Source organism: Augochlora pura, chromosome 7, assembly GCF_028453695.1.
Source record: "Augochlora pura isolate Apur16 chromosome 7, APUR_v2.2.1, whole genome shotgun sequence".
NCBI classification, from domain to species: Eukaryota; Metazoa; Arthropoda; class Insecta; order Hymenoptera; family Halictidae; genus Augochlora; species Augochlora pura.
Window position 1 is genome coordinate 32340372 of NC_135778.1, and position 20063 is coordinate 32360434.

General features: G+C 42.2%; 2 protein-coding genes across 10 annotated transcripts; one reads left to right on the forward strand and one right to left on the reverse strand.

Moving 5' to 3' along the window:
• Positions 1 to 312: 312 nt before the first annotated feature.
• Positions 313 to 2964, forward strand: Fer1 (48 related 1). Of its 4 annotated transcripts, none has more exons than XM_078187863.1 (3): positions 313 to 1570; positions 1685 to 2055; positions 2262 to 2964. In XM_078187863.1, the coding sequence occupies exons 1-3, from the start codon at positions 1299 to 1301 to the stop codon at positions 2399 to 2401; spliced, it is 783 nt and encodes a 260-aa protein (XP_078043989.1). In that variant the 5' UTR covers positions 313 to 1298; the 3' UTR covers positions 2402 to 2964. The 4 variants fall into 4 exon arrangements, with proteins under 4 accessions (XP_078043989.1, XP_078043990.1, XP_078043991.1 ...); XM_078187864.1 differs by having other exon boundaries at positions 1685 to 2052; XM_078187865.1 differs by having other exon boundaries at positions 1736 to 2055.
• Positions 2965 to 8492: 5528 nt separating this feature from the next.
• On the reverse strand, positions 8493 to 19610 carry Alh (coiled coil domain containing protein Alhambra). 6 transcript variants are annotated; one of them, XM_078185637.1, is made up of 14 exons: positions 19081 to 19610; positions 18721 to 18800; positions 18197 to 18361; positions 17932 to 18129; positions 17733 to 17850; positions 17194 to 17561; positions 16621 to 16952; positions 15314 to 15796; positions 15043 to 15226; positions 14734 to 14941; positions 14400 to 14552; positions 14061 to 14325; positions 13859 to 13987; positions 8493 to 12215 (listed from the first exon to the last, which is right to left on the reverse strand). In XM_078185637.1, exons 1-14 carry the CDS (start codon positions 19187 to 19189, stop codon positions 11969 to 11971), a joined length of 3039 nt encoding a protein of 1012 aa, XP_078041763.1. In that variant the 5' UTR covers positions 19190 to 19610; the 3' UTR covers positions 8493 to 11968. The 6 variants fall into 6 exon arrangements, with proteins under 6 accessions (XP_078041763.1, XP_078041761.1, XP_078041759.1 ...); XM_078185635.1 differs by having other exon boundaries at positions 14734 to 14938; positions 17194 to 17850; XM_078185633.1 differs by having other exon boundaries at positions 17194 to 17850.
• Between the last annotated feature and the right edge of the window lie 453 nt (positions 19611 to 20063).

Below are 20063 nucleotides of genomic sequence, written 5' to 3' on the forward strand. Positions count from 1 at the left end.
TTCACAGACAATGAGGAAAAAGACTGTGACGGTGAATATTACGGGAACATCTACCTGCCGAAAGTTGGCCAATAATGGAACCTCCGTTATCTCAACTAAAAATGACTGAAGCGCTTTCCAGATAAAGCGAGCGGACAGTAAAGTCGAGTAGCCTTGCATTTAACATTAGCCTTGTATACATATAGCATGCCGAGATACTTAGACTTAAAATGTACAGTATACAGTGTACACAATGCTGAAATACGCGTTCGACGACTTTTTGAGTTTTCTATTCGCGAGATATCTTTGCAAAGTTTCTCGAAGTTCGAGGGGGAAGTTCATAGGCAACATTCGGTACACAAATTCGCCAGTCTCGGTTTGTCATTGCCGACTTTTCCGCGAGTTATCCATCATCGGGAGGCTCTGCACTCTTTATCAGATCGATGAAGAGGCGGACCTAGCACCCTGGCAACCGGGGGTGGCAGGCTCCGCCAGCGTTCAGACCGACGAATAGGGTAGCGAACAAACTTTCAACCCCTGCTCCTGGATTCCGCCTTCCTCCGTTGTTCCCTTTCAGTCACAGTGTATCAACCGAAGCAAAATGTTCATACGGGGTCCCTGAACATGATCGAACCATTCGTTTCAATTTCTCAAACACTAATCACCAATTCCGCTAAAATCTTAAAAAAGAAAGCTCGTTGTGAAAGTGTCACCGTGGCGGTGTAAAAATTAAGGAAATATATTTAACGTGATACATAGTGATTGAAAGTCTGACAAATAAAGAGAAGATAGTTTACAAGTGGATAAATGTAACACGTTATGGCAAAGAATGAAGAAAAAACTGTTATAGAGGCCGATGAAGTCTGACGATGTCTTCGTGGGAGCTAGGATCGATAATGAAGACGACTGATCCTAAATCGTTCGTAGATCTAGTTACCTGGAGAACCTGTGCAGTCCTCAGATAACTATCCCAACAAATCTGGCCACGTGTCTTGGGTCCGGAGCAGCACGTGCCGCTGTTTAGAAGTATTTGCTAGCACGCGGCGGGGACACGTGTCCCTGATAGGATCGCTAGATCCTCGGGACGTGATCGAGGGTGTGTGCGGTGGAATTCCGGCGGAGATGATCGGCTAATCCGAGTGTGATTGAGTCAACAGTATTGAAGAGCACTTCAGTGTTCGAACAAACGCGGTAAACCCGGTACTTAGCCAGAAGATGATGTAGCGATCGAAGAGGGCCGTCCCGTCGAACACTTTTATTTATTCAAGAGTTCTAGTCGCCGTGTGTCTGACCAGTTTGAAGAACAGAACAAGTTCAAGATGTATTCGATGGACAATATCGAACTGGACATGATGAACCGTCAGTACATCTACGAGGCGCACAGCTTCTTGGGTAACCCTGCAATCCCAGCCCTGCCACCCCATTGCGGAGCACCGACGACGGCTACGCTACCCTCCATACCTTCGCAACTGGCCTCGCATCCTCCTGGTAGCACCGGCAGTTCCAGTGGTAGCGAGATTTACCTGTACGACGAGAACAGCAGCGACAACGAGAGTGCTTACAGCAGCGATCAGGAAAACCATACCAGAGAGTAAGTATCGATCTATCTATGACACCTTTTCGAGCACCGGAAAGTAAAATCTTTCACTCGGCTACGTCACCTTAATATCCTCATTGACCGTTTTTTTAATGTTTTCGTTTAAAGCTACCAAAAATTGGAAGAGATAATTAACAAGGATGGAACGCTTGTTTCCAGAAGAAGTCAGAGCAGCAGACGAAATGGGGGATCAGGGAAGAGTCCAAGGCAGGCAGTGCAACAGAGGCAAGCTGCGAATATGAGGGAGAGGAGGCGCATGCAGAACATAAATGACGCATTCGAAGGCCTAAGGGCTCACATACCTACGTTACCATACGAGAAAAGACTGTCCAAGGTCGACACCTTGAAATTGGCGATCGGCTACATTAAGTTCCTCAATGAACTGGTCAGAGCTGACACTGGGAACGATACGCTGACAGGGAATGGTGGACTGTCGAGGTGTTCCGGTCGGGACGACTCTAAGAAGATTATAGTTCGTGGTGAGGCCAATACCAATCGCACTCATTTTCGTATTCGACTTTTATAAATTAGTCTGGAGTGCATTTAAAAATTATTTAACTGTTTGGAAAAATTAATAGAAGAGATTGCGTTACTAGAGAAATTTCGAGATTATTGTCTCTATTTTTTTGGAGAATTAACTTCGAGGATCGGTGGTTTGTTAGTTATTGGAACAATTAAATTTCAGGCAGTGAGGGAAATCCCTTTATATTCCACTCGCTTTCCTGGTCCAGGAAATCGGACATCTCGCCCAACGGGACGATGTACGCGAAGGTGTGGACACCTGAGGACCCAAGGACATCGAAGAACAGCACGACGTTTGAATAGACTGTTCAGGGCTTGATCATCGAGTCCCAGTGTTATTTAGTGTTTAAGAAGAAATAGGGCCTAGTCATTTTACCACCGTTTATCCCTCGGTTCTTCTAAAAATAATTTAACGAATATTTTTCGCCTCGAAATTCAATGAAAACTTTGTCGAATTATTTAGCAATGGTTTTTGGTGTGCAATTCTTCTTACGAAAGTCGAAGCTAGTTTTCTATCTAGTCAGATTACGGTCCACAGTATTATTATTGTTAAGAGTATGTAACTGCAGTATTTTAATCGAAGGCGAACAGTGGAGTTTCTAATTGTAAATTGCAGAGAATTTTTCGCGATAGAAGCGGAACCTACGAAAATTCTGTCGGGACCTTTTTACTTTCCCACCTGGCAATAAAACGATCTAAGCGAACGTAAACGTGCCGACAGAATAACCGCGGACACATGTTACAATTGTACATACATACAGCACACTGTTAGGAATAAGTAATTTAAGTGAGTATCGTTTGTACGTGAGAAGCAATGAAGATGGTGTCATCGTTCTTGCCAACGGAGTCAAATAAAGTAGGTTCAAGGAGTTGAAAATTTACAGGCATTTTTATTCGATGTACCCTGATTCTACAAATCCTCTGTCGTCAATTTTCATTAATAAACATCTCATTTTCTAGAATACCAATTCAGAAATTCTACAGATATTTAACTAAGAAATTTTACAGATTTTCAACCAAGAAATTCTGCAGATTTTCAACTAAGAAATTTCATAAACTTTGTGAACAAATTCTGCGGACTTGAAAGAAAAATTCTGCAGACTTCGAGCAGAAATTCCAAGGCTGTTGTTCAACGAACAAACGCGTAATGGTGGCCATGGTGAGAGGGCAGAAACTCCGCCAAATTCTCTGCGGCAATTCGTCCAAGAGAGAGGCGCTAGAGAAGGAGAACGAGGAAGACAGCGAATGGTGGGCGGTACGTCGATAATGCGGCGTCGCGACGTCCTGCGACGCGGGAGTAATGGCGTCGCCGGCTGCGGATCTTCCCACGGCATTCTCCGTTCCCTCTTCGTTCTTTTCCAACATGAACTACCCGAGTTTCCTTCAGACTAGCCTCCACAGTTAATAAGGAGTGTTTTCGCAGACACTTTATCCCTGCAAAAGTGCAGCGTGACTGCTATTATCACTGCCCCAACTACTGCAAAATGGATTTTCAATTTTCTACTTGAGCGATTTCCGCCGATATTCAGTACACGAATTATTGTTCATAATTAGTTGGACTCCTTATCTGTCGTATTTTTATGGCGGAGGAGTTGAGTCTCGATGAACGGCTGCGATCTTCAGTTACCTGAAACAGTTTATTGGTTACGGAAAATAATCAAATCTAATGCTAGTTAATAAATATGGAAATTAACGAAAGCTAATGAATATGGATGCCGTGATTGGAATAATTTAAATTATTTCATATGAATGTTTAGGTAGGTGGAAATTTGTTTCGAGAATGTTGAATGTGATAGAAAAAGTTTAGAAAAGAGGGATGTGTATAGCGGGTGAGCCATCAACCCGTAGGACAAACGTGGGCCACTATCAGCTGTGAAAACATCATTGTTTATAGACACCATGGCACAATGAGGTGTAATTGAATCCATATTCTGCTCTGTTGTATCCAGACCCCCTCGACAGAGCTAGCGGAACGCCCCGCAGGGGTGGTTGTACTTAACGGTTCGGAAATCGAGGGTGGCCGTCGATTTGTGGACAATTAGGGACGATACGCTTGGCCCTCGGGACGAATCGAGCCTTTCACCATCCGCCAACATCCTTGCTTTCTCCTTCTTTGCTCCGCTCTTTTAAGATCCGTCAATCTTAATGGAGTGTCATACGAAATTCAAGAAATCGTTCAGCCTCCACGATGTAAAATGAATAAAAATTAAATACCTGTTCTGATCACAGTAACAACATTAAAATATCAAACGTGATGTTCTTTGCTGGTTAATGAAAAGATCAAGAAATAATATACGGTTGAGTAATTTACCATAGAGAAATTTAAATTAAATAAAGATTAGAAGCAGCATAAATTAAAAGAAAGACCTCAAGATTCAATAACTACAATAATATTCCTTGCCAAAAAGTCGATATTAAATGAAAATTAGACTACATGACATAGCAAAAATTTATATTAGAAGTTTTATTTAACAAAATATTAAAAATACCTACCGCTGAATCCTTTCGGGAAAATAAATTAAAATCAGGTCGATTTAAAGAGTTCTTTTTCGAGGTTTTGCATGATACGTAATTATGGACGAGCCATGTGCATCCCGTAACGATAAACAGGCGACATTTACAGGAACTAAATAATACAGAAGATTAATGTACGATTAGAGGGGTTGGTTTTATCGGTTCATCGAAAGTGGTTCAAATGTTATCTACGATTGACGCAGGTGTGTTCATACACCTGCCTTTATCATCCTAGCCTCGACCACTTGTACCCCATAAATGCTCTGTCGCATAAATATAGAGTAGAACAGCAATATCCTCTCTTGATAATCTTGAACAATGTTTGTCATTTGCAGTGTAATCCCTCCTGATCCTACGAGATTGCTGTCTTCTAGGACACATGGATGTGATCGATCCTAAAAGCATCACTTCAAAAAATAGCTACGCCTTCTAACAAATTCTTACAAACGCTCTTATACCATAATATCATATTTTTAATGTACATACGTATAAATGCGTGCATATTCCTATCATTGGTAACATATGTCTTAGACTCTGAAGAATATAGACCCTATATTATAGAGTGTGAAATCGAAGACAAGTAACAACGTTAATGGAAACGACACAACAAAGAAGAAGCTGTGCCGCCAAGGTAGATAGAATTAAGGGTGTTACACCTAAAGGTAAAACGATGGGGTTCCATTACACCCCAGGAGGGCTCGAAAGGGTGCGCACAGCAAAAGAGAGCAGCCGACCACCCTACCACTGGATCTTCCCCACCATCCACAACGGTACACTGAAAATTGGGGCACGCAAATACCTGGGCCAGCTGCGGCCAGGGGCTGTTTTCTGAAGTTCCGTCAGAATCATCGACCCCTGGACCCTACTGGATTACTTCCATGCTTGTAGTGCCCCCCCCCCCCCCCCATAATACCCTCCACACGATTGTCAGGGGAGACAATGTAACACTTGATTTGATTGTCATTACTCTGCAACGAAGAAACAAATTGTCTCCAAAAATGATACCACATTTCAGGCAATTAATATTAATAAATTCTACGAAACACATTCGCCTAATTCTGTGGTCTTTTATACTCCTAACTATTGCTATACTTCTTGCATAAATCGAACTTTTGTTTTACATTCAGCAAAACATAGAATAAAAAATAATATATGTAATTTGAAAGGAATGAAAAGCGAATGTAGCAAAAGGATAAATTACTTTGTTCTATAAAGAATTATATTTTCATGGTTTAAACTTTCGAAGCGGCATCCCCTATCGATTCAAAGCCCACCCAATGAATAGGTGCCGAGCGAAGACGAGTTTGAACAAAGTGTAGAGAGCGTTGAGAGACTCGCCTCCATTACGAGACGAACCGAGAATTAATACTTTATTTGTGTGTCACTCCAGCTGCGTGGATCTACGCAAGTGCCACCCTCGTGACAAGAGGGTGCTCTTAATGCGGCTCCAATACGAGGAAGGGACTGCGCAAGCGATTCTATGGTTTGCTAATTTTCACGGTGCCACGGTCCCGTGACGATCGAGCCGATTAGGTTCAACCTCAGGTATTGAACTTTCGCGCCTACCCCTAACCGACGTATCTTCTCCTGGACAATGGTACATAGCTGCCCTCTGTATCGAGGTACAATTTTTAACATTTTTTTGTTCAGCTGTGGGATCCATAAGCTGGAGCACTGTAAAAAATTACGGCAACAACGAGAGCCTTGAATTTGTATCGATTTTATGGAAATACAGATTATAATATTACAGGACATTGTTAAAAATTGTAAACGATTAGTACATAATCATTATCACTATGAAAAGTTACTGCGCTTATTGATTTTATAAATATGTACGAAAATAAAATCACAGCAAGATATTAAAATCTTAGTTTTAGATTCGAAGTAAATGTGAATGAGTCTGAAACAATTTTTCTTAGAATTTATGCGAAATATTGGATATAATAAATTATCGAATGATCAATTAATAGAAATATTCTTCTGATTTTGAAAGAACAGTGACACACCCTGTACAAATGGACACGAGACAAGGAAATGGAAATGCAATTGATTGCATCGACAGGTGTACGCGAAAGAGCTGAATAATGCAGAATGGAGATTCTTATTGCTCGAGGTCAGTAGATTGATAAGGAACAACAGTGTCCTGATAGCAGAGTAGCTAGAAGCGTTATCCATGAACCATAGTGTATCCGTACACTCGTGTAATATTGATTCGCCGCAGACGAGGTCGCAGGTGAGACTTCCCACGATGGTTGGCCGGCACCGAGGCAAACTCTACGGATTTCTCTGCATTCTTACAATTAGCAACAATGCCGCGACTTGTACCTTGTAGCAAGTATTCCTTGTTACTATCTCATCCCACGAAAAGATCAAGGCACAAGAAAATAATAGTCTGGAACTGAAACAAAATAAATCGGAAAAGCTAGTAACAAAACTTAAAGGAGAAATTAAATTTTTACTTGCTTCAAAATTCATTTTCATTCTAATATATTCAAATATATAATAATATTCTCCAAAATTTGATTTTTCAAGGCACTTCAGGATCTAAAAGAATAAAAATATTAGGTTGGTGCATATGGAATATCGGATTTTTAAGCGAGTATATAAAACTGCATATCTTTTTTCAAAATCTATTGATTTAATCAAAATGTGCCCCATTGGTTTCAATACACTTTTCCCAACGCTAGTTTAATTCATAGATGTCTGCCTTCAAGAAATTCTGATTTTTCGGATCAATAGTCTATAGTATGGAATTTTTCAGACTGTCTCCATTTACATACTGTTTAGCCCATAAAAAATACGCATACGTCGTACAAAATAATTGCGAAATTAAATGAAGTAAAATATAAAATTTTATAAAATATAGATCTTTCGCCAACCGACTTTCACTATTTTAAACATTCAGGACAGTTTTTACGGGCTAAATAGTATATAGTATTCATATGCACCAACCTAATAAAATTCACTTTATCGCATAAGGTAGAAATACTATAAGCCAGAAGATTTATTTCAGATTTCCAGTGGAAGTGGCTTCGAGCGCAAAGGGTTAATAGTCTCTAACGTCCGAGAGCTAGTAGGGAAGTTACGAAAATGCGGTATAATGCAAGCGCGTGATTACGGTTGTAACTAGAACCAATTTGGAATCATACAAGGCAGAGCTGTTCAACATGCTTCACGGTGGGTAATGGAACAGCCACGCGCCGAGGGCGAAGGTACTGGCAACGTCTTATCGGAGAGCTGACGTCAGAGTAGAAAAACTCAAGTGTTTACGTTTTTCATGCTAGTGTTCATTCTATTTCTCTTAATCCCGACATTATTTATGACAGGTCGCTGTCAGTTTCTTCAGCCGAACAACGTGTAGTTACTAGCGAAGAGTTCCGGAAATACTTGAGGGACGCTACTCGCGAAAGAAATTGGCAACACTGTCATAAAACTGCTCAAAATCTGCCCGAGTTTTTACGGGCTAAATAGTATATAAATGAGGATAGGCTGAAATATTCCATATCAGAGTTTATTAATTCTAGAGATCAGAATTGGTTTAAGACAGGCATTCTGTATTGAAATCTCATTGAAAAAGGTGTAGTAAAGCAAACGGGGCATATTTTGATTAAATCAACAGCTTTTGAAAGCTGTTTTTATATATTTACGTAAACCTTTATTTTATATATTTACGTAAACATCCGACATTTCATATGCACCAACCTAATACCATACGTTATGACGAATCTGAATTTTCAAGTGTCAGTATCATTCATTGAATTATTCATTTCGATTGTATGGGTGTTCTTTAGATTAGCTTTTGTCATTGAATCAAGAATAATTTGAGGATTAGAATAAGAGCCATGGTTGACGATGATCGATAAAAATGTTTATAGTCGTAATCATTTAGTCTTCTTTTATTACATGCTTCCGTATGCACAGATACATTACAAAACGGTATCGCACAATGATTTACATCCCTGGATCCGGAACCGATCCACGCGACTCCAGGACAACGTTTCTGACAGCTCCAAGAGTTCTCGTGCGTGATCAGAACCGTCGTCGCACTTCAGGGGTGAATTTCCATCCTCGTTCGCCCCTGGGCCAATAGACGCTGTTCCTTAATTTTATGGTGTAAATCTCTTATCAAGACGTCGGTATAAAAATGAAACGTTCTAGGCATTCGAAGCAGGCTATGGCTTCTCGATTCTCGTTTTTGAGTCGGTGGATTCCCTCTACAATTAATTCTACAAAATAAAACACCTGATTCGTGAGGAAAAATATTTTACTGGAGACAGAGAGGTAGAGAAAAATGCATTGCATCCCCGTCATATCACTCGAAGCCTGGTAAAAGTTATAGAAAAATCGAAAACAATCCTCTATCAATTAAAAATGTAGTGATAAGAAATTATACTAAATTGGTGAAAAACACTGTTCCACCGACTCAAGGACAATATCATCAGAGGCGAACGAGGCGTCAAATGACACGGATACGTCAGCTTACTAAAAAACAATCAGACTTTTTGTTGTCGATAGAAAATTGTCCCCTGTGGAAATACATATGGCATTTCGGTCCGCACAATTTTTCTCGATCATACATAAAGGGTTACGACACAGACATACGGTCCGTGGGATGACTCAAAGACCATCGGGCCCGATCACTTAGCTGCCTGTATCGTTTTCCTACTTTTTCCTCGTTTCCTGAAAAATATACAAAAGACCACGATCAGCGCCGAGTCTTTGAATCGTCCCCACACTCCACGAGCAAAACCCCCTTTACCTTTTATTTGTTTTTACATGAATATCTAGCGCCCTTTGCACAATTTGCAGTCTGTCCCAAGCGTTCGCACGGATTTCGAGTCCTCCCGGGTTTAATTACAGCGTTTTTTGTTTTGTTTGGACATGCGACTCTAGGGAAAAGCTGCAAGCGCACTACGGCGAACGTTCTTCGGCTCAAGACCCAATTATTTTTTTTTTACAATGTTCTCTGTCTGGAATTGTTTAGTTCGCTTCCTAGTAGAAAAATGAAAACACGCCCGCGTACGCTAATCGCTGCCCTGTGGATCTCCAAGCGATCTTTATCTAACATTTCACCGCTTACACGATCTCTAAGAGATAAATAAAAAGTCAAAGAATTGAAACGAAAGCTTACTAACAGCATTAGTAAGTTACTTCATTTTGTCGAATAATCCCTTGCAAAGGAAATAATTAAAAAACGACTACAACGATCGTCGGCTAGTAATAGCACGGTCACTTTTGGACTTTGAGAAAAATTCCATAAGCTTAAGAAAAGCTTTCGAAAATATTGCGTGATAATTAAAAAGTGAAAATCACTGAAGACGCATGGAGATTCACAATGCAACAGTTACTTTGGTTCGACAGCGACGTGTCGCATCCTCGAGTATCAAAATTTCACGGTGTGTGCCAAGATTTCGGTCAATCAAAGCATTGCCGAGGCCCGACTAAAGCACTGCACGATCTAAAATATTCTCTCTGGAATTGAAACTAAAAAATTCGCAGCTCCAGTCTACAGGAACGTCTACGCACAACTCTAACGAATTCTACCAGCGATTCGACTGATGTTTCATTATTATACAATTGACCTAAGTGATACCTGTAACGAAGGAAACATTTGTCTGACGATCGACAGGCTCGTTTGAGAAATCATGATGAGTTGACAAGAGCTTCAATGATCGATGACTGAACACAATAATTTATTTGTACAGCAATCGGAAAGCGAACGTAAGAAATATATAATTGCCACTGCAGCGTGATTAACGGAATACAGATGAGTTCGAATGTTCTTTACCATTTTCTTTTCTTTTTCAAAATTCGTGTACAATTCTCGGATAAAAACGCCTGGCCCAAAATCTCGATCAATTGATCTGATAGATTCTCAATGATTCGATCACAAAAATTTGGCACGGTCTGCTGTGGAAAAATATTATTCGCATTGCTTTCTTTCTACCATCTTTTTCTTTTTTTGTTACTTTAATTCCTACGATTTTTGTCCTCGGACTATTCTTTTCTCTCAGTGTCGCATAACTCGCACGCACCGCCATAGATCTCCCTTACCGTACAGCGACACTACAATGAAAATGCATAAAATACTCTTCCAACGGTATAAACGCGCTCTCGTCCTCGACGTACACTAATATTATTATTTTATAATTCATTTTTTTCTAGCAATTTTCTTCGTTTTTCTTTGAAATCCCTCCGAACATCTAAGGTCGTCGATTAGAGATCCTCAACGAGTCACAGTTTAATGTACCAATTATCATTTTCGTAGTAAAATATCAAAGTAGAACCGACCACGTTTCTTACATATGCGAAATATGTATTCGACGATTCTCAAAAAATCCAGAAACGTCTGTTTTTCTATCGACAAGTAAAATCTTTCATAATCCATCGAATATACATGCAAAATGATTACAAACTTTTTCAGTGAAAATCAAATGTGCTATAAAAATGTTTGTATATTTTTATTTATATATATATAGTTTTCTACGAATAATAAAATGTATCTTCTGAAATATTCAACAGACGTTCATGGATTTCTGCGACCGACAAATTAAATGAAAATTTGTCGACCAAGTAATTAGTTCGATAATTAATATGTACACTGTTCGATAAATTTATATCTATCGGCTTGAATCATTCTGATTATTACTCTGAGACCCTGAGCACAGCTACCGACGGCCATCTTTGAATTTTTATATTACAAAATAGCAGCAAGCCGCGCACGAAGAGAACTTGACCGAATTCCGTGTAATAGTAAATCGATTTTCCCTGAGTGGTGACGAGCTATACCGAAGGTTCGACATCCTCCAGATCTACCACTATCGTCCTCGTTATCCTAAAAGTCTCCTCGAATTCACGCCAAGTAGAGAATCGATTTCTCCGTACTCCCAGACTCGCCAGCGCGCGCAATCTCAAATCGTCTTTCCACGAACTACAAATTAAGATAAGGAACAAAACGACGGCAAACAATACGTAACCGTCTCTACGCGCAGCTTCGTTTATCGCAACGAAATCAAATTAGTTAAATAGTCTAAGTCTATCAAGGCAGTGACATTTAATGAACAAAACGATTTGGAATTGAACCCTCGAGTCGGAAAGACAGATTTCTTATCATTTCTCGTTCCCCTTTATCATGCTATACTCCGGTCTAAACCAATTGTTTTATTAGAAAAGAGACAAACCACGGTTATCCTCGTTGCGTGACTCTTATCACTCGAAACAATAGAAATATTCGTCAAATTTTAATGTACGAAATAACGCAACTTTAGTATCAAGACACGGGGTCTTATTATAGTAAATATAATTAATTTAATCTAATCGGAGTCTTATTATATTAGCCTCGAAATCGCGTGCTATTTAATTTCGCAAAACAAGAATCACGCAAACGTCAATAGGACTTAGCCGAGTGTTCGTAATACAAAGAATTCTAGTTCCTTGAGCGAAAGTACTATCGGTGGGGACCACGGACAGGTCCCAGCACACTTCTAACGAGTTTTGATTAATGTCTAGCGTACAATTATCGTTGCAGCGATCGACGAAGGTCGCAGTCGTCGAGTAAAGTGTGCGGTCGCCATCGACACGGGGCGCGAACCGGAAATGAAACCTATGGTACACATCACGAAACCAGTATCAGAAAAGTTAAGCTCCTTTCAACCGTGTGGAAGTCGAAGTCAGAAAACAATCGCGTCGACCCGGCCCGCAGCGACACTCGATTGGTGGAAGGCAGTGCTCGTGTTGTACATCTACTATGTTTTATGTATAAGATTAGAATATACAGTTGACGACTGTGGGACAGGTCGAGGCTTTGTCACGTTGTCTCACAGGTTCCAATCAAATCGTAAACTCGAAAGTTCTACCCAATGTAATCAGCTACATTTTCTATTTTATATTGAATTCATCAATATAGTATTTCGAACAAATCTTTTGCAACCTATGACTTATTGGAACGCGTCAGACAGCGTGATAGAAGACTGTAAAGAAACGAAATCAAACAGTCTAGCATTCTATGAAGTGTCGCGGGTACTCAAGAAGGACCTGTACAAGTGGAACAGGACTAGTTAAAAATAAATAAATCCACAGCGTCCAATATCATTGCTGAATCCTGTCTAAGAAATTTGTTCCCTGGTTCACAACTGTACCGGAAGTCCTCCGAAGTGCCCGTCGATACACTCGAATTAAAAACAAGTCGAAGTTGTTGGATCGACAGCAACAAACGCCTCTATATAAAACACGATGGATGAGAGACATCGTACCACCGGACTTACAAAGTGATTACCTTCCAATTAAAATGTACACCTACTTGTAAATATTATTGCTATTCTCGTCGCGGTAAGATTAACTTACAGACTAAGATTTGTACATCTGCGTTTGCCGTTACTCTGCTCATTCTCATAAATGAGGAAGAGATTGTCTCAAACGTGCTTCGACGACGCGCGAACCAAGGTGTATGTATGTATGTGTATGTCTGTCTCTGTGTGTTTATTACATATATATAACGAACGAGAAACGAGACGTGACGTACTAAAACGGAAAAAGAAAAAAAAAAGAAAAAAATAGAAAACAACAAACTGACTGCCATCTTCGTTGGAAACTACTATCTAGCCACCTTTGCCAATCGTCCTAGTAGAAAAACGTTGCTATGAAATTGTGTGTTAAAAACGACACGTTAGAAAAAGTCCCTCTAGCCTGTTGTCAAATTGTAAATGCAACGGATGGTTCTCGTTTTAACAGTGGTGTATATCACTTATGCCCTCGAAGACCAGGCGATCAGTCGTACACCCTCTCGGCCGACGACCTATCAGCTGTCGACGATCACTGACCGCGTCTCTCAACGAACACAGCACGATCCTCATTCCTCGATGCGTCCATCTATCTTCAGCTGGGCTTACCCGGTGGTCCGAGACTGGGCGGAGAAGGTCCATGTGAATGAAGGTTATGAACATTACCTACTTGGTTACTTGTAAGATTCGACATAGTGATGGGTTGGTACATCGACGACATATAATTGCTCGATGACTGTGCCACTGACCTGTAACCAATTAATATTTAAATTAAAAATAGAAGAAGGAATAGTCATTTTAATCTAATGCTTAAATAAATTGAGTTATTAATAATCAGGTTGTTTTACAGCCAGTTTATAATCTCTCAAGATAGCTCGAAGTACTGCTTTGTTCGAAAATTCGACAGACATCGGCGTTTATCACGTTCCTACACTTTCTTGAGAACAAGAGGCGTTTCTATATTCACCTTGGTACTCCACGCAGCGGATCAGGTGTGACCGACGAGTTTCTGACGACCCCAGGATTGCTCGCAGATACAGGTGACACTATATTGCTGGGTTGACCTTGATGGTATGCGCTGCCGGCCGGACTATGCCTGTGGCGATCAAATCAGAGATTGAACTGCACCACCTGTTTGAAGACTACCAACCGTAGGACAAATACGTTACCTGATCGTTGGACTGGGTTGGGGAGCGACTAATGACGTCCTGTGCTGATACTGGGACAGCGAAGCCGCCGCAGGTGGAGATGGATCGGGTGGCAAGCCGTTCTCCAGGGTTGTCGAATGATTACTGGAGCTGGAATGAGGCATGTACGTGTTGTTCACCCGCGGTTCTCTATTCACTCTTGGAACTGGAGCCGCGGCACCTGGTGGGACATCTGGGTGGGGGATACTGGGATGCGATGGGTTCACCGTTGGGTGGATGTTGTTCGCTGAAAATAATTGAATTGGTCAGTTATTTCAAAACTATGGAACCAGTACGTCGATAAGGAAAGGATGCGCTCACCTGGGTGCGTGCTGGGCTGAGTGGTCAGTGGAATAGCAAGTCTCGCGTTCACAGCCAATAGGTGGTCTCTCCTTTGTAAAAGACTATTTACATGTTCCTCTAGCCTAAGGTTCTCCGCTCGCAACTGATGAAGACACGACAGTAAGGAAGCGACTGTGGACAAATTTTCAAAATCAATCACCTTGTTACGAAATGCATAATTAAATTCACCAAACCAGGAAGCTAGACCCATCAAAGCAATCCAATTGCTACCAAAGTCATGCGAATAGGCTGTGTCCCAGATTTCTCCAAACCCATGCGACAGAAAGCATATTTTTTCTTGCCGTACACTCACTATCAAAGTGCTGGGCCTGTTCCATCAGGAACTGACTGCCCTGCTCCCACTGCCTTTCCAGAAGCTGGTCCAGGGTTTGAGGTATTGCTCCACCGCTTAGCGAAGCACTGCCAGCGGTGCTAGCCATGTTAGTGTTGGAGTTCGTGTTGGTGTTGAAGACTGAGGAGAACGACGTGGGCGGTGCACCTGCTTGGTTCGATCGTATCTGCTTGTGAAGTATAGACGTATGTTAAAATACGTACGGTTAGCAACCAGTCTGTTAGACATACGCAACGCGAAGGTGCGATGCGCTTTTCTCAAAATACATACAGATGCGATGACCCGGCTGTGCAGCTGTGGACCAACCAGATTCGTCGTCGAGTTGCTTGCCTCTGTAAAAATAGAATGAGCCTCCAGTTCTTGCGAGAGGGTGTCGGACATCTTTTGCGCCATCGTGGATGTCGGATTAAGCTGGTTGCCCAGCATGTGCGGCGCACTGACGCCGTTTTGAAACCTGTGACAATTTACAAATAAATATCAGAACATTGTTTATTATACAAGGTGCATGATAGTTGAAAAATAACAATGACTCAAAACTTACAGCTTCACATCCTTCTCCTCTTTAGGATTCGTCAAGGTTGGAGTGCTAGAGGCAGATGGTATTGGTGTGGTCGAGGCAGCACTGGCACTCTTCCTTTTCCGCCTCCCTGGACCATTACTGCTCATACTCTCAGACCCAGGACTGCTGGGAGGTGACTCCTTCACGGTGGGACCCATCACATTCGCGGTCCCAGCAGTAACACTGCTAAAATGGCCACCGGTCAATGAAGGCCCCTGTATGATGGATGGTACAGGTGCCACAGTTACGGCAGGAGGAGGAGTCTGATGATTGTTCCTGCCTCCTCTTTTAGATGTCGTTACCACTGCACTGCTGGACACCGATGTTACCACAGAGGAGGCTGCCGAATGAGCTTGCGGATGCTGTGCCTGTGGTGGTTGTTGAGACGGCTGCAGAGCTGGTTGGCTGTTTGAAGAACCCCTCTTTGGTTTGCGGGATTTCTCCTGCTTGTCCGATGACTGTGAGCTGGAGAAACAACAAAACACGAATTCTGGATGACTGAGAAATTAGGGGAAAATTGCACAACATAGATATTGACATAAGAGTTTCACTCGATTGTAATTTCGAAGAATTTTTCGTTTACAAGATATGCAAACGGACCATTAACTTTGGCGGTTAGATCATCACGTTACTCCTTTTCCTCGTTCGTTGCCCTTGAGGCCCCTTGAGGCAGAAGATGCAAACATAACCTCACAGTGTCCTTAATGGAACAGATCAGCCACAGAGTGATTACGAAATCACCAATTTTTTCACTCGGCCACGCGTGCTGCTAGCGTTTTCGAAATAAACGTCGCGCAAAATGTGGAGGATTGAAAAATATAATCTCATATCATTTCGCCTATTCCCGCAGCAGAATGTTACTATAAACACCATCCAATTATCACCACCTAGTTACGACGCCGTCCGCGAGAACCGTCCGAGCATGGCGAAACTACAATTTCCCCGGGTACTAACAATTCGAGAGCCATAAAAATTTTCTACCTGAGGAATTTTTACTATACTCGCGACGAGGTTAGGAGCGGACTGGCTTGTTTATCCAATAGGACAGCCATTTTGATGCCTTCCATTTTGGCGCGCATTTGGAATAGCAAATAGAACCACCACTTTACTTTTCAAATATGTGTCGATTAAAACTCCAGGGTCGAAACAAATCGATCAAAAAATGAACTAAAATTTCATTTAACGGTTCAACAAAATTTGCAGCGTAAAGTATACAATATAAAAATAAAATTGTACAAAAATAGAGAATGTCCAGCGCAATCTAAGTGAACTTAAATAAAAATACTTACCGAGATCTCTTAACAGGAGCCTCCTCCGTACTGAATCGCTCAGAGTCTGGTATAGCACTCGTTCTGGGCTCCATGGCGGCCGCAGTGGTGATAATACTTTGTTGCAACTGCTGATACAAAGTGGGAGCACTGGTCACCACACTCTGCACAGTATTAGGCAACGAGGTAGCAGTCAGAGGCACGGAGACGACGATGCTGTTGGAAGTAGTCGTCGGAGAATGGGTGACGATAGAGGATTGGGATTGTGTCACTGCCATAATCACAGGCGTGGTGGTAGCTTCCGTGCTGACTGGAGTGCTGGACGTCAACTGGATAGGACTCTCCACCTTCAACTGGAAATATCGCCAAAACGAGGGATGGTTTATGATCTCTATTCGAACTTGGAACATCTGTTAAGATTTAGGAGCTTTAAGATATGGGACCAGTACCAGAACTTGGGACTTCCGTTAGGATCACAAGTTCTCTACCAAAAACATACAGTCTTTAAGAGGATTATAGGGTAATTATTAACATCCTTTATTAGTAGCTAGCTCTGTCAAAGTCGTAGGCGATCTAAGGGAAGCTAGGTTGTACCTTCTTGGACTTTTCCGGCTCGGTGGTCGTGCTTAGGCTGGTGGCCTCAGTTATGGTGGTCTGCACGTTGTTGCTGGAGACAGCTTGCTGCACAACCGAGCTGACAGCGACCACAACAGAGCCACTAGCCTCGGAGCTGACCGATTGGTTCGAGTTCTCGTTCCCTATCACGGTCGGCGTGCGCGCCCCGGTCTTTCTCTTTTTACTGTGGCTGGACGTCTTGTTGGACGTCGACGAGTTCGATTTGGTCGGTCCACTGTTTTTGTGGCCGGTGCTCGGGTTCGATCCCGGCTTGATCGCCTGGACGGCGGTCGTAGAGGCAGTGCCGTCATGTCCGAACACGCTCTCCGATTGGGTGACGATTGTCTCTACGAAGTTTGAAGTGGTGAATTTACTGGAATTTGTGGTGGTCTCTTTGGGTGTGTTACGGCCGCTGCTGGTTTTGTCATCAGCAACGCCATTTATTTCTAGGCTTGGACTAGTATTGGATTTGTTTTTAGAATTGGTAGTGGATTTGGAACTTGAACTCTTTCGTTTACCACTTGACGAAGACTTTATCGGGGTCTCGGCTTCCTTTTCAGGAGATGAGTCTGACGAGCCATTATCTGCTGGTATTGGCTTGTAAGGTGGTATCGTCTTTACGTTACCACCCTTTTTCTGAAAGTACAATTACACCGTGGTATCAGCAAAATTAAAAAACCGTACTGCACGTTTCTACGAGATGATTCGTCTATGTACCAGCTTAGAATAGTGGTGCTGGCAGTAGCCGCAGTACTTAACGTTGTCGAGGTAGTTGCCAGCCTCCTCACAAAGCAAGCCAAGAGCCTGAGCACATGTGACATGAAACTGCTGCCTGCAGCCAGTCTTGTTGCACTGCATACAAGCTCCAACATTCGCTCTGCCGCCTTTTCCTTGCTCTTCACAGATGTAGCACGACTGAAACGAACACCAACGTCAGTACGACGCTTTTACACCTGACGAAATCAACGGAAACAGTACTCACCTTGCTAAACCTTTCGGATGGTATCAGCTGCAGAATAATTGGCTCCATAGTCGTCACGTTACCGAATCGTACTTCCGGTATGTACAACGCACAAACCACGTGTGCCCAACCTGCCTGATCCGTTCTCTTAAGAGCCCCATCGCGGCTCGGACACAACTCGCAGCGCTGTTGTAAATGATAGACAATATTTATATAATATAAATCTATGCTAAATGTCTTTTCATTTTCAAGAGTTGTGCTACATATATGTACAATGTGAATTCATTAATTTTAATGAAATTGAACTAATGCAGGCTTCGTACCAATATTGCTCACATTATTCTTCAGAAAAGAATATATTATTAATCAATGCTGACAGCCATAGCAATTTAAATTTTAAATTGGCAAGTGACCATGAGAAATATAGTTTCCATATATTTTACTATGTAAATATAGCACAGTCATTAAAAATCTTGTAACTAGGTTTTTAATGGCTAAGGTGTTAGTATAGAGGTCAGGTAACTGCAACAATTGTTTCAACTTACCACACGTGCACTTCTCTCTTGTGATTCACACTTCCTACAATACCATGGCCCAGTAGGTACTGTGACGATACCATAACAGGCTGCAAGGGAAACATAACATTAGTCTTTATGAAAACAATTAAACAGCCAGCACCAGAGTTTTACACTAAGGGACCAAATAATCTGATCACTCTAAGAACACCTAGATCTTACGAAGGACCAAAAACATCGTCATACAGAGATGACAATATACAAAACAAACTGCGAGGTCTCATGTGTGAAAGACTCAACAGATTTTAGTTAGGTGAAATGTACAGTAGTTGTACAGGAGCATCGGAGACCTCAGATTTCAATGTTGCCAGAGTGTTTAGTTGCCTGTACCTTGGTGTACAGCAACGGTGCAGCCCTGGCCATCACAATAGACCAGCGGATTCTCAGTCCAACCCCTCTCGTCAGAACACACGCAGCACCCTCCAAGCATCTCCTTCATGCTGTGTTCCAAGCAATTCGGAAGACGAGACTAGCATGAGGAGCTAGGCGAGCCGTTGGCGAGGACGTGGCGCGAGGCTGTCCCGCTTTCGCTGTTGCATCCTGACTTCGGTTGGTCCACGGCCCGGCAGGCTCCTTGGAGCTGCGTACCTTGAAGCCCGTGCACCAGCGTCACGCATTCAACACTGGTAAGACGAATCGTGAGCCCGTAAGAGAGACACACACCGCGGCGGGACAACACGGCTTCGAACACCGGGTCCACCCGGTCGCAAGAATCAACTGCACCGAGGCAATCCCTGGCAGCTCGGCAGCCTCAAATCGCGTCGACGATTCCGAAGAGGAACGTGCTCGGACGGTTTGTTATTTACAACGGCGCTCTATTTGTTTCGCTGACCGGCCATCTTATTTTGGTGTCGCGGCGGGTCTACGCACGCGCTGACGCGCGCTCTGCAGCGAACTTGTAAAAGCGTGTTCCGAAATCATACACCTGGAATACCACAGTACTGCATAGTTACATTGTTAAGCTGATTATGTACTACTGCGGGCTTGTCAGAAATGTCTACTAGCACTGGGCCACTTTGCAGAGTTCCACATGGTCTGCTGTCACCTTCTCTTTAAACTTTACACACCTGTAGGTCAACCAAAACAACAGCATCGTGGTGGGGACGTGTCAATTTTAAATGATGAAGTCATTAGATTGCGGTCGAGCTTGCAGAATTTTGGAATTATAATTAAATCAAAAGCTATGGCCAAATTTGAAACGGATCAGCCACTTTTAAATAAGCAAATTTTAATTAACACTAGATCTTTAGAGCATTGGGATAATTATGGCCTGAAAGAACATTGTATCAACTGAAATGAAACTATCTGTAAGT

Bases quoted from the DNA above. Each gene is read 5' to 3' on its own strand.
- Fer1 (XM_078187863.1), top strand. From the start codon at position 1,299: ATGTATTCGATGGACAATATCGAACTGGACATGATGAACCGTCAGTAC. The intron at 1,571-1,684 runs GTAAGTATCGAT...TTTCGTTTAAAG, and splicing joins CAGGAAAACCATACCAGAGA to CTACCAAAAATTGGAAGAGA. The intron at 2,056-2,261 runs GTGAGGCCAATA...ATTAAATTTCAG, and splicing joins TAAGAAGATTATAGTTCGTG to GCAGTGAGGGAAATCCCTTT.
- Alh (XM_078185633.1), bottom strand. From the start codon at position 19,189: ATGAAGGAGATGCTTGGAGGGTGCTGCGTGTGTTCTGACGAGAGGGGT. The intron at 14,553-14,733 runs GTGAGTGTACGG...ATTTGTCCACAG, and splicing joins ACAGGCCCAGCACTTTGATA to TCGCTTCCTTACTGTCGTGT. The intron at 13,988-14,060 runs GTAACGTATTTG...TGATCGCCACAG, and splicing joins CAACCCAGTCCAACGATCAG to GCATAGTCCGGCCGGCAGCG.